The 15,369-nt window shown below is 34.9% G+C and overlaps 1 protein-coding gene across 1 annotated transcript in view; it reads right to left on the reverse strand.

Moving 5' to 3' along the window:
• NDFIP2 (Nedd4 family interacting protein 2) overlaps positions 1-15,369 on the reverse strand; it is a 79,644-nt gene that overhangs the window by 41,770 nt on the left and 22,505 nt on the right. The window contains exon 3 of the mRNA XM_011997296.1: positions 1,453-1,618. Coding sequence (XP_011852686.1) covers positions 1,453-1,618 — 166 coding nt within the window. The remainder of the gene's footprint in view (positions 1-1,452; positions 1,619-15,369) is intronic.

Here is a 15,369-nt window from a genome sequence, read left to right on the forward strand (position 1 = left end):
CCAGCCACCATCTACCGAGGAAGTGTAAGCCACAATAAGAAGCCACATTTAACTGTCTTGGCCAGTAGCCCCAGCTGTGGTCCTAGCTGAAGCCAGTATAAACCACCAAACATGTGAAAAAGGAAGCTTTTGAGATCATTCCAACCCAAGCCGCCATCAGACAACAGTCACATAAGACTCTAGGAGAGAACAGTATAGTTCAACCCAGTCCATGCCTAGAACAGTAAGAATTAACAGTAATAAATGATTGATATTTTACTCTATTACATTTCGGGTAGTTTGTTACACAGCAATAGCAATGGTAGTCACAACAAAGGGATCACAATTTCACTCTTAAAATTATTCATAGCATCTTTCATTACTCAGACAAACATCAGTAGGAAAACAACTCATTTTCTTTCTTCAAAATTACAGTCAAATTAATTTTTTAAATCTAAGGTAGCAAAGTCTTACTATCATATTGTGAAAATTTGTAAAATATTGAAGAAGTATTTAGCATATAATAAATTTTAACAGGCATCAAACCAGCTGTTCAATCTTAAGGCAAAATTGTTATCAACATAAAAACTGTGCATAAAACTGGGCAATGAGCAAGCATATTCATCAAATAAACATTTTATACAAATAAAAGGAGAAAGCATGTATTAATTTCATTAGTGAGGACACCATGAAAAAATGATTTTCAGTAACTACACAAAAAAAGTAAATGAATTTGGTAGAAGAAATATTGAATTTACACATTCCAAATGTAAAAACGGTAACCAGAGAAAGCTGGCATTAATTTGAGAGCAGTAGATGATGTTAACTACAGAATAACATGAAAAGTTCCAGTGAAAAATTTTTACTGTTAAAATGTTTTTCAGTAACTGATTTTTAAAATGAAATTTTTTCATAATGAGTATACAAAATATTTAGAGAAGTTATTTAGAATTTATTTAGAAATTATTAGACTAGAGAAGTTATAATCACATACAAAATTTTAAACAATCATCAGATAGTATACAAAATCACACTGGTATACAAAAGTGATCAAACTGAATAATTTATCATTGCTTAGGAAATAAAAATTGTAGTCAGAAAAACAGATTAGTTCTTTAGAGTGACCTGAATAAGATGAACAGCAGCAAATAGGAATTACTGACTTGTATTCAAGAATTATCATATGTATGGGATAATACTATATACACCCTTCACCTATAGTCACACATACCACATTCTCACACTCATCATCTTGTTTTATGGCTACATAATTATGTACACATATATACATACACACATATATATGTGTATATACATTTGTATATTTATATGTGCACACAGTATGTATACACATATGTAAACATCCATGTGCATATATGTTTATAAGTCCATTAACAGACTTGATAAGTACACAAAACCAAAATGTCAAAAAATAAAAAAGAACTAATAAAAACATTACTAGCTGTTTCATACCTGAAGTTGTAGGTACTTCCACAGTAATACTACTATATGGTGGAGGGGAAGAATCAGTTTCAAGTGCTGGTGCTGAGGAGGCAGCCTGCGCAATCTGCGGTGCTGGGTTTGAAGTAGATGGCTGCTCTATGGCCGATAATTCCGAGTTATCCTCTTCATTAAGCAGCTAAGAGAACAAAAGAAAAAGAAAACATTCATGTAATGCTAATTATTTTTTAAATTTTAGGCTAATTTTATCATTTCAGACACAGGATCACTTTTTGGCCAAACACAAAGTAAAATGGCATTTTTAGATAGTATACAAAATCACACTAGTATTTCAAAGTTTTTGAAAAACAATTTGTAAAGACTTAGTTATTAAGAAGTTCAGAATTTTCAGTTTCTTTACAATAAGTTCAAATTAAGAATTTATAAAGAAAATATCATGATTCAAAATAGATACAAATTCATATGATCCTACAGTAGATATCAAAGGTCCACCACATTGCTTGGATAAGGGGGCCTACTGTAATTTTAAAATCAGGTACCAAAAGAAGACTCCAAGGTTTCTGGCCTATTGAAGCCATTTATTGAAATCAGAGAGACTGTAGAAGGAGAAGGTTTGGTGTTACAGGAAAGAGGAAGTATGCAATTGTGACAACAGTTATTGCATACTACAAAGAAAAGCAAAAATCCTAATAACATAGCCACAATACCATCTCTACTACCATCTCTTCCTACTTACGAGCCTCCTGAAAAAATGTGTGAATCTAGAATAATTAGAAATGAAAGCTGAATTAATGAAATGGAATAAAACAGATAAACATTCTAAAAATGTAGAGTACTCTAAGTAGGTTTTCCCAAGTACAAAAAAAATTACTAAAGCAAGGCCGGGCGCAGTGGTTCACGCCTGTAATCCCAGCACACTGGGAGGCCAAGACGGGTGGATCACTTGAGGCCAGGAATTTGAGAACAGCCTGGCCAACATGGTGAAACCCTGTCTCTACTAAAAATACAAAAATTAGCTGAGTGTGGTGGCGCACACCTGTAATTCCAGCTACTCGGATGGTTGAGGCAGGAGAATTGCTTGAACCCGGGAGGCGGAGGTTGCAATGAGCCAAGATTGCGCCACTGCACTCCAGCCTGGGCAACAGAGCGAGACTCCATCTCAAAAAAAAAACAAACCAACAAAAAAATTACTAAAGCAAAACGAGTTGATGTGTATATAAAACTCTAGCAAATGTTCTTCATCTCAACAAATTCACTGAGAGTTCAATAAATGTTAATAACATGTTGAGATCTTTAATCACTTAACTCAATCTTCACAACAACCTAGGAGATCCTAGGAGACACAGACTGTTATTATCACCAATAAAAGGAAAACAAAAAACAAACAGGGAGTACAGAAACTAATTTGCCAAACGTCACAACAGTAAGAAAGGGTAAAGTAAGGAAGTAAAGCCAAGCAGTGTGACTGAAGACCTTTTGCTTACTTATGGTAATCTTTGAAATGGTCATTCTTCAGGAACTGGTAATAACTACATGCAGACAAACTAAGATGAGTCAAAGGCATCAATACTAACTATAAAAAGTGATTCATCAAGAAGTACTTTGATCCTTAAATATATTTGGCAAAAAGTCGTACTAAAAATTTGAAGATACTTTTAAAACTGGAATCTCGATTTCAAAAGAAACTAATAGTTTTCCACATTATTTAATTTTCATATTTTGATTTATTCCTGTTACTCTAAGAAATTCAATGTTAAAAATAATCCCCCAAATAAATTTTGTCAGATCTAGTATACATACCAATTTGAATGTGAAGTAGCAAAATGAAAATGAATTTTGGAATTTAGAAAGAGCAGCATGTTGGACTGGGCGCAGAGGGTTCCACCTGTAATCCCAGCATTTTGGGAGACTGAGGCAGGCAGGCTGCTTGAGCTCAGGGTTTCAAGATCAGCCTGGGCAATATGGTGAAACCCAATCTCTACCAAAAAATACAAAAATTGGCCAGGCCTGGCATGTGACTGCAGTCCCAGTTACTAAAGAGGCTGAGGTGGGAGAATCACTTGAGCCTAGGAGGATGAGACTGCAGTGAGCCGTGATCATACTACTGCACTCCAGCCTGGATGACAGGGTAAGACATTGTCTTAAATAGAAAAAAGAAAAGAAAAAAAGAAAAAACAAAAAAAGAAAGATCAGCATGTAAATTTTTGCTCTACCATTTAGGACCTCTGATAAAATTTTCTCCATGCTTTAGTGTTCACTTATTAGCTCTGAATGCAGTCAAAATCTTCATAGGGTTGTAAAATAATATTTGGAAAGCATCTAATATAACAACCAACACACTGAAGGATTTAACAAATACTATTCTCCCACTTCTTCCCTTTTATTTAGTTTAGTTCATCACCTCAAGGAGAAATTATGCGGTACTCTCTAACAATCCAGTCAGTAGTCACTCATCTTTAAAATAAATAAATAAATGCAAAGTAAAACAAGAGGTCAATTTACTATACATTGCTTTTCCATGTCTTGGTAAATGATCACACTAGCAAAACATTTTTGTGAGATAGTAAATGTAGTATAACTTAAGAAAACTGTCACAATCATGTCTAAAATCATTTTTGAAATTACTAAGACCACTCTTTCCACAAACATAACATTAAGAGTTACATAATTAAATCAATTCACATAAATTGAATTCTAAAACCAAATAAACATAAGTGAATTTTATGATTATGAGCCTTATGAAATTTATATTTCTTGAAGCACTTTTCAAGTAGGCACTAAATGACCACCCTCTTGACTAGCGACATGTTGCACCTGGTATTACAATCTGTCTCCCATGTCTTCCTACTACATGGTATCCAGGAGAATTCCTCACTTAATTATCTTTAAGTGATAATATTTTAAGACCACAAATGTTAGATGAGCAAAGAAAGTCAAATAAAAGTACAATACAGATATCTACTTGTTAATATCACCTAAACAATTAATTGTGAAGGTGTCGAAAAGGGAAAACCACTTTTCCACATCTCTTAATTAAAGTTGCAAATGTAGATACAGCGAGCTTTATATGCAAAACAGCATTCTTCCAGTTTCTCACAAAAAAACACTCTTTACCACATTAAATACAAAAATGTGCTCCCCAGAATGACCAACTTACTTTCAAAAACTGTCAGAATTTACTCAAATAACTAAAATGAAAGGAATAACTACAAACACTTTTATATATAAGCTCTAAAATAAAGCTTTGGAGCCTATAAAACATGCCCTAATTTATTTCAACTGCCCCACCTAACACCTACGGTTTTGACAAAATTATAATATGTGAATATTACCATGCATCAACAGTAAAACTCACTAACTCAGTCAACGACCTCTACCTACTGTAGCATATATAACTTTCAATTTACTTTAAATAATATTATGTAATTTTGATATCTTTGTGCCAGCAATAAAATTGACTCTATGAATTAACCAACTTTGATTGCCTTTTAAAAAAATTCATTACAAGGGTTAAAAGAAAATCATATTTATCAAATTAGACAATTCCACTTGAGAATAATTTCTCTTAAACATGTTCTCCAATGGTTCTATTTGACATTCATTAACAATTACCTAATAGCAAAAAGGGAGGAGGGGGAGGCAGGAGAAGAGGGGACCTACCTGTATACCGTAATGCGCTAAGCTCTGTGCCCGATTTATACATCACCTCAAAAGCTTCCAGCTTTTCCTACTTATAAGTCTCCTGAAAAAAATGTGGGCAATATAGCACATGAGAACTAAACTGTCTTTAATATATCAACCAGGGTGGTGAAAAGTTGCACAGTGAATGAACCGAAATTTTTTTCTTTTTGTTTAAAGAAAAAAAAAATGACAACAGTGCTGTCTTAAAAGCATTTGTAGCTAGTCTTTACAGATGTATACTGCGTGTTTTTAATAACAAGAAAACTGTAAGCATTATGATTAACTCTAGCTGGAAGCACAGCCTTCTAGTGTATAAAGATTGTTTCTTTTACTTTTATTGGCATTTATCCTGTATAATAACCTTTCATTCTATCTTAAGGTGATAAAATATTAATGTAATAACTGGATGCTTTGCTTCTGAGAAGATAGAGACCTCACTGAATGTTCTCTAAAAGTAACAAGATAAGACTGTGCAGATGCGCTATCAAGTGTTGCTTGGCAAGCAGTGCACTACATTAGAGCCTGGTGGGTCAGCCAGCAATGTGACTTCTTCTCATTTCTTTTCTGTTTTAATTTGGATGTAGGTTAGACCTACAGGAAGAGAACTGTAATTTTTTAAAATCATTTTTAAAGTAGGAAAAAAAAGTGATCTAAACAGCCTATGAATATGTATACTATCATATTATTACTATATTTAGTATCAGAGGGCAGATCCAGGAATAAGAGTCATTGCAATGAGATAAATTTTAGCTCAATAAAAAACTTGGCTAACTGTGGTGGCTCACACCTTGTAATCCCTTTGGGAGGCCAAGATGGGAGGATCACCGGAGCCCAGGAATTCAAGACCAGCCTGGGCAACACAGGGAGACCCTGTTAAAGTAACAGCTCTCCAAAAGTGGAGGTTATGTCTGTCTTGTCGAACACTCTGAAAATATTAAATAGAAGTAAGTCCCCCAAAGTACTCTGATTCAGCCTTGGTTAAAATTAAAAGAAAATATAATATAGGTCACCAGTCATAATGACATAAGATGGAAAGCTCTGAGAGAGAAAAACCTTGCTAACACAAGTATTTTGACGTCTCTAACAGTTAGTACTACTTTCCTTAATATGTTGCCATTACTTTTAATGGCAAAATCACAATTACTTTTGCACCAACCTAATAAATTAAAGAGAGAGGGCTGAAGAACATTAACTTCTCAAAGACCTCCAAGGAACAAAGAAGTCAAACGGGTGGAATAAAGATCTTATGTAAATTTCTATTTAAAAAAGAATCACAACTCTGGTCAAATTCCTTTTCATGTGTTAAGACTGCAACGTAAATATACTAAATACCAAGATTCCCTCCTGGAACACAACATGCTCTCTATGGCACATTCATTTGTTGTGTTTACACTCCTTTAATTAGGACAGATACGCTTCTTGAAATCTTACAAAATATCAACAAAAACATACTCTCTTCAAAATTCTATTTACCTTACTCAGATCTTATCTAAGGAAAAAAGTATTTACGAATCTGTCCTACAATTATGACTTTTTATCAATAGGTCAATATGATCTGAACATATGGCTTGCTGATCTCCTAATCCTTAATGGAAAAAAAAAAAAAAAAAGAGAGAAGAGAAAAAACCAACATAAAGGGGAGAAAACATCTGAGTGTGCTGGGTTGACACCTTCTCACGCTTTCTTTCCCTCTAAGGTTGTCTGTCTTCAAGGACGCTGCTCCCTGCTGGACTCCATTCACCCTCTCAAAGTCTTCTGAAAATCCAACAATCTAGCTCCCATCAATTTACCATGAAAAGCCCACAATGTATGTCATTAATGTCTATATGTTTCATCATGGGATGATGTTCAGCTCACTTTTTGTAGTTTTATATCACAATATGTGTTACATATATTTTAAGTTTACTTTTAAAAGATGGCATTTTTTGAAGTCTGGCAACGAACTAGAGTTTGTGTCTCTCCACAGTACAATATCTTGATTTCATTAAGGCCTGGAACTTTTTGAATATTTGTTGGCGACTATGCTGGGTGTTAAACAGAGTAGACATGTGATTGTATCCCTAAAATCCTTTCCATAACTCTTTCATTGTAAGTCCACAGTAATTTCTGTGGGAATTAACCCACCCTATTCCAAGCCTAACCCCAACTACATTAATCAGGATACTCCTTTGGCATGACAACTGGTTCCCAACCAGCATGGCTTTCCTCCTGTGTAGGATACCTGGGTCAAAGCTAGGTGATAAGGTAACCTAAAACGATCCAATTAAAGATGATGGCATATTTTAATATTCATATAAATTAATTGAGCTAATTTCCAAGACAAATACGGTTTTCATCAAATTGTTTTAATAAAATGACAACACAGAGTGATTCTAGTTTTTAAGATTTCCCTCCTTAAGTGGCTTGGAGACCATAATTTAGAAACCAAAATGGAGAAGCTACAACCACAGGACCAGCCCAAACTGAGCCTACTCTGTCAATAACAAAATGTCAAGTACCTTTTAGGTGTAACAGATTCAGAGACTGCAAGACATGTAGCCTGGGCATATGCAACAGAAAAAGCTTGACTTCTAACAATCCCCACAACCAAAGAATCCTCCCCTCAGAACCAAGAAGACTGGGATGTGACCAAAAACAGGGGTCCATTGGCCTGGAAGATCTGAGACTACAATCCACATCAATATACCTTTCCACAAATGGTCAAATTCGCAGCTCTCCAATCAGACCCTGCCAAGCCAACATTCCTAAATCCTTTTCCCGGCCCTCTGATCCCTTAAAAGTTGCCTTAGAGCCTAAACTGGGGACACGGTTTTGAATCTGTTCCTCTCTTCTTGCTTACCAGTTTTGTAGTAAAGCCTTTCTTTTCTCAAAAGCCAGTTCCACATACTACTGGGTCTCTGTGTATCCATCAGGCAGCAACAGTAAGCCCATGTGCTTGATAACAAGGCTGTTTCAATGCATTTTTTAAAAGCAGAAGACATTTTAAATGATAGTGTTTGAATTTATAAAACTATTTAAATTTTCAAGTTTTCAAAATATTCCAGTGCTTTGGTTTTCACAAGCTAACATACTAGTATTCTATCCAACAAAGCCATAGACAATATAATGATAATGGTAACTAGTAATCAAAGGTTTTGTTTCCTTAATCAAATTAAGTAAGGACATTTTGACAGATTCTCCAGAAAGTTTCTGATTTGCATGTACCAAAAATTAGTCAAAAATGGGGTAGCTAATAAAGTTTGAAAGTCAAATTGTGCAAAGAATATATACATAATAATAAAAGACTGAGGTCTCACACATTAAAGCATAGAAAAATATCAAAATATTCAGCAATCAGAATCTGAACATTAAGAGGTTTTACAAGCAAAACTATTTAGGGAGAAGAACAGAAAACAAGAACTAGTAAATTCTAATTGCAACCATTTCCTTCCAGGAAACATTCACTCACAAGTTTGTGCTGCTTTCTGAGTCTCTGGGGGCTTAGGGACACCTGGCCATCTCTAATTAGATTTGGGAATTATGTCTGCCTTCCCAATCAGATCATAAGCTTTTGATATTTAGGAAATATGCTTTGTTCATCTTGGTATCCCCTAAATCAGGTAACAGAGTTTAGGGCATAGAATTGGCTTCACATTAAATATACTGTCCTCTAAACCTCGTAGAGTTTTTCCCTCATGGAAATGGGAGCTTGTCAAACAATGGATGCAATATGCACTGAATACATCAAGATTCAGTATTACACACCTCACAGATTTCTACAGTTCCCACAGTGCTTTACATATATAAACTTGAAATATTTCATATTCAACTGTTATGAAGCAGTCACCATAATTTAGTAAGTAAATATGTGCCCCTAAAAGTTTACAAAATTAAACAATGGTTTCTGAAAACTACAGGTCACTCAATATGTATCCTAAACAAGAATGTAAATTCCAACCCCACATCACCCAAGCCTTTATAATAACTACTACTTTAGTGACGGCCATGTTTACCATAGCTAGACGAGAGAGCTAAGGAAATCAAACTATTTTACCCCAAATTATACGGCTTTGACATAATTTGAGATTGCTATTCAGAGGGCCTGCAAACAGAAGTAGCCCTGAAAAGCCATCTTTTGTGGGAGATTTCCATCTACAGAGAAAATCTACGTTGATGCAGCCAGGCTTTCTCTGAGGGCCTTCCCTTGTCCAATCCAGGAAAGTTTAACTGAGACCAATTTTTTTTTTTTTTTTTGAGACAGAGTCTTGCTCTGTTGCCCAGGCTTGAGTGAAGTGGCAAGATCTCAGCTCACTGCAACCTCTGCCTCCCAGGTTAAAGCGATTCTCCTGCCTCAGCCTCCCAAGTAGCTGGGATTACAGGTGTGTGCCACCACACCCTGGGTAATTTTTGTATTTTTAGTAGAGACAGGGTTTCACTCTGTTGGCCAGACTGGTCTCGAACTCCTGACTTCCATCACCATCTAGACAGCACAGCTAGAATATAAAGCAGGCAGAAAAATATGAAAAGACGAGACTGGCCTAGGTGCCCTGCCTACATCTCTTTCCTGTGCTGGATGTACATTTATTTGGTCTGGAAAGCTGAGTAGCAAGGAGAGCCATTCTGAGTCCCAAAACTGAAAACTGAAGCTTGCAGATGCAAGGCCTACTGTGGGACCTTGTGATTGTGTGAGTTAATAAACCTCTCTCTCTCTCTCTCTCCCCCTCTCTCTCTCTCTCTATATATATATATGACTAATACAACTCCTCCCCTTGGCCAAGGGCATTCCAAAGTTAACCTGTAAAACTAATTCAGGCCATGATGAGAAGAGGGAGTGGACATGCCTCATTACCATTAAAATCAACACAGACCTTAAGGCTGATAGAACAGACTCTTTAGGTCTGATAAGAAGCATTTATAATCGATTCTCTCTGAAGCCTGTTACTTGGTGGCTTCATCTGAATGATAAAACCTTGGTCTCCACAACCTCTTATCATAACTTCTTTCTATTGATTCCAAGTCTGTAGATAATAACTCAACGAATTGCCAATCAGAAAATCTATTAATCCACTTATGACCTGAAGTCCCCACTCTCCACTGCCCCCCTACCCATTGTCCCACCTTTCCAGACCAAATAAATGTACATCTTACACATACTGATAGATATCTTATGTATCCCTAAAATATATACAACCAAGTTGTAGGCCAACCACCTTGGGCACATGTTGTCAGGACCTCCTGAGGCTGTGTCGCCAGTATATCTTTAAGCTTGGCAAAATAAATTCCTAAATTGAGACCTGTTTCAGATACTTTTTGGGTGACACAGTAAAAACGCCAACTCTAGAATAATTTTATTACACAAAACACATGAAACAACAGCACACAGAAGAAATGTAAATCAATAAAAATAAAATATTTCTAGTAATGAAGGAAGTAAAACTGCACGTTGGAAAGAAGAGAGTTGGAGTTGAATTAGCTAGTAACAGTATAAATAAATTCAATCACCTTGAAGAGCAATCTGGTAATTCCTACTGTCAAGAGATGTTTGAACCAGAGCAACTCCATCTTGAACAGGAACTGGGTAAAATAAGGCTGAGACCTACTGGGCTGCATTCCCAGAAGGTTAAGGCATTCTTAGTCACAGGATGAGATAAAAGATTGGCACAAGTTACAGGTCATAAAGACCTTGCTAATAAAACAGTCTGCAGTAAAGAAGCTGGCTAAACCCCATCAAAACCAAGATGGCCAAGAGATGACCTCTGGTTGTCCTCACTACTACACTCCCACCAGCAAGCATCCTGACAGTTTACAAATGCCATGGCAACATCAGGAAGTTACCCTATGTGGTCTACAAAGGGGAGGTATGAATGATCCACCCATTGTTTAGCATATAATCAAGAAATAACAATAAATATGAGCAACCAGCAGCCCTCAGGGCTGCTCTGTCTATGGAGTAGTCATTCTTTTGTTTCTTTACTTCTTTAATAAACTTGCTTTCACTTTATGGATTTGCCCTGAATTCTTTTCTTGCATGAGATCTAAGAACCCTCTCTGATCCAGACCCCTTTCCAGTCACACTAGTAAAGGTAAAAGTGTGCAGGACCCAAGAGTTCTACTTCCAAATGTTAACACTAGGAAATTCTCACATGGAAATAAAGTGGTATGTACAAGAATGTTCAAAGCAGCAATATTTGTAATGGTGAGAAACTTAAAAAAACTTTCTAGCCAGTAGGCAATAAATAACTATTATCCCATGATTTATAAGACTAATTAGATCCATATTAACCATCACAGATAAATCTTTAAAACATGCTGAATGAGTAAAGTTCAAAAAGTATAAAACAGAATACTATAACAAATACATTTTCACATAATCTAAAACTAAAATACATATTATAATAAGGCATACATGTAAGTATTAAAAGAAAAGCAGAAAAACATTCACAGAAATGATAAATATCAGCTTCAGGATAACGTTAAAAGGATAAACAGATGAGGAAAAGCATAGAATGTAATGCTTTATTTCATTTCTTTTTTTTAAAAAAAAGTTCAAGATCTCAAACAAATAATACAGCAAGATGTTAACACCTATTATATCCATGGTGGATATAGAACTATCTTTTACTTTATGTTTGAAATGTTTCATAGTTTTAATGTTTAAATTTTTTAAAAAGTTCATCCTGCCAAGTTGTCTTCCACGAATAGACATTTTTAAACATGAAAGAAGACAGAATACACAGCACCCATGTGTCCTTGAAAAAGCAACTCCCCGTGATGAAAACAAGACAACTAAAAACTCAGTCAGAACAAAAACCACAGAAACAGAAAATCCATGGAAAAGATACAATGGTAAGCACTAAATCTATTTAAATATAGACCTAAGGCTAAACATAGAACTAAAGACTAACTTCTGGTAAACAGAAAGCAAATATTATATGCCCTAAAAAAGCAAAAATACAACATAAAATTCAGAACTGAAGAAAGAGATGACAGAACGTATGAACAGCACTCAACTTCATCTTTCACGGCAGGGATTTCATATTTCATATCTAAACTTTAAACATGCAGTTTTAAAAAATACTCCGATTTCTTACTGTTTTTGATAAACCATTTTCCTAATTTTAGTGAACTCTTATAGAACCTAAGATTTTTGTGGCAAAGAAACCTTTACCTAGAGTTCAGCATTTACCTAGAGCTTAAGGTATTTTTCCCTTGTTATTAAATTCAAACAAAATCATAATTTAAATTTTTTGTTTTTTCAAATAGCATAATCCCATAATTATGAAATTATTCCTGTCTGTCTATACATAAGCATGAATAAGACGATGTTCACCAAATGTTAACATAGGTAAGATCTGGGTGCCTAGACTGCTTGTCTCTTTATACTTATATGTACTGCTCTATTTTTAAAAAATAAAGTATATATCGCTTATTTTTCGAACACAAAACGCTCACACATGTCAGTCTAACACTTCCCATTTTAAAACTATACCCTAGGGAACTAACCAGAAACTTAAACAAGATTTCTTTCTAATGTTGTTCATCATGATACTACAATAATAGGAAACTGAAAAACAAAAACAAAAAAAAACTACTTGTCCAAAATAGAAGAGTTAAACAAACACGCTGTATCAAGGTAATAAAATATTATACAGCCATTTTAAATGGTGTTTTGAAAGAATCTTTAACAGTGTAAGGAAATGTTCATGAAAAGATGTTAAAGAAGTAACAGAGTTGTGTCTGTGTCTGTGAGAATCATATATTATTCTAATTTTAAATAAGACAAAAATGTTAACAGTTTTTAAATGACTGTTAATAGACAAAATAGGTATCATGGTTGCTTACAAGTTGCATTTTCTTTTTTATTTTTCACTTTTCTGTATTTTTTCCAAGTTCCCTAGAATAGGGATAAAGAAAGGAACATATCTTTCTGTTTTTAATGTAGGACAGAAGGTAACATGTTAAAGAGATTTCCATCTGTGCTTAAAGGAATAAGTTTCTACAAGTCAGAAAACTCGTATTTGTTAAACTTCTCCATGATGATAAACAAGATCATCACAGATTCTACAACCACTCAAAAACCTCTGATAATTATTTTCATCTTCACAAGAAAGTCAAGTACATAAACACAGATATGATGTTGGTTGCCATCAATAATTTAACAATAATAATACATAGAGTAAAAACCAGCATGTACCCACTTTAAGGTGATGATTTTCTAATGAAACCCAGTTTAGAAGTTACAATGATTTGTAAGGGCTTTTTTTTTTTCTTTTTCTCTTTCCCACTTGTTACAAGATTTTTCCTCATAGTGCCCTTTTGCTGTAACTAGTTATTACCTACACTGTATATTCATTTATATAATCTAAAATGGCATTCTAGTTTCACAGCAATACTACCTATTCTTTGGGAGCTTTTTGGATTTTGGGGTTTTTTTTAAAGGCAAGGTCTTTCTCTGTTGCCCAGGCTGGAGTGCAGTTGCACAATCATAGCTCACTGCAGCCTCTAACTTCTGGGTTCAAGCAATCCTCCCGCCTCAGCCTCCCAAGCAGCCGGGACAAGCAGACACCATTACGTTTTTTTTTGTTTTTTTTTTTTTGTAGAGTTGAAGTTTTGTTATGTTACCCAGGCTGGCCTTGAACTCCTGGGCTCAAGCAATACCCTTGTCTTGGCCTCCCAAGGCGCTGGGATTATAGCCATGAGCTGCTGCACTGGCAACTACTTATTCTTTAGAACTCCAATAGTAAGGATGACACAACCACATTGTGAGCAACATGCCACCAAAGTTCCAACTGCTTTATTCAACAATCCAGCTAATAAAGGACTCCAGCAACCTTTCCACAAGCAACTCTGTGAGAAAATGTTCATTATGCACCTAGCACAGTAGCAGTAAGCTATTGTGGCAGTAACTATTGTGTTGGTCAGTTTTCTCCCATTGATGCCCCATGCATAAGTGTAAACAGTGCTTCTTCAACCCAAATTAAACTCCAGAAGTCAGACATATTCACATTATCTGAATGCTCTATGGTAAGAAAGTACAAAAATGCCAAGAACATGTTACAAGGATGCAAGAGCAGATGGAACAGGCTCCTGCTGGCCAAATCGGCGATAATATGAGCCTCAAAATAAATTATGACAGTATCAGATTATAACTCATAAAATAAAACATGAATCCATGAATACATACTGATATAAATTAATAGATTGGGAGCAAGAGAAAACTGTTACAGAATTCTAATTAATAAACATAGAAAAAAAGGAATTAGGAAATCACCATTTGACAACCACTAAAGTTGTAACTATTTAAGGCAAGAACCACCAATGAATTTTAAAACCAGTGAGTGAAAGTATAATAAAACAGAGCTACAAAATAACTGACCTGAACCTTTCTAAAACATTAATGTAATGAAAGACAAAAAAGAAAAAATTAGAGAACTGTTGCAGGTAAAGAGACTTGATAACTGAGTGTAATGTTTAATCAGAGATCAGATCCCAATTTTTTATAAAAATGCATTTTCTTTTGCTGTGTAACATTAGTAGGAAAACCAGTGAAGTATGTTTAATACTGCACCAATGTTACAGATTTTGATAACTGCACTCTATATAAGAGAATGTCTTTGTTTTTGGGAAATACACACTGAAACATTTAGATACAAAGAAACATCATTTCTGCCATTTACTTTAAAATGTTTCAAGGAAAAAATGTACTTGTATATAAATATAGATAAAGAACTCATCACAAATGTGGTAAAATATTATTTGGGGACAATGGGTAAAATATACACAGGAATTCTTTGTATTATTTTTGCTACTTTTCTGTAAGTCTAAAATTATTTTTAAATAAAGTTTAAAAAGCAAAATGCTATATAGTAAGAAAGTAGAATATATTGTATAAAAACAAATACATTAATTTAAAACATTACGATTCAGTATCTAAAAATTTTCACTTTATCTCTAGAACCCCTATATGATGATTAACTCCTCTATACCTTCAGCCATTTTATAAAATGATCTCTCCACATTTAACTGAACTCCAACTTTCCATGAATGGGACTACATCCCTCAAAGCCCTCTCAAATAAGAGTGCTAATCCTCACCTCTCTCCCTCTTATCTGGGAACAAGACAAGGAAAATTTTCTTGGATATTTTCAATTCTAGATCAAGAGGCTCTTTTGAAGTTCACACTGTCCATATAGCCTGCCAGACTCTCTATTGCCCTATTCTTATCAGTGGCGTTGACAGAAGTCCATTTATTCCCAGGGAGTAAGATTT

Source organism: Mandrillus leucophaeus, unplaced genomic scaffold, assembly GCF_000951045.1.
Source record: "Mandrillus leucophaeus isolate KB7577 unplaced genomic scaffold, Mleu.le_1.0 Scaffold536, whole genome shotgun sequence".
Classification (NCBI taxonomy): domain Eukaryota; kingdom Metazoa; phylum Chordata; class Mammalia; order Primates; family Cercopithecidae; genus Mandrillus; species Mandrillus leucophaeus.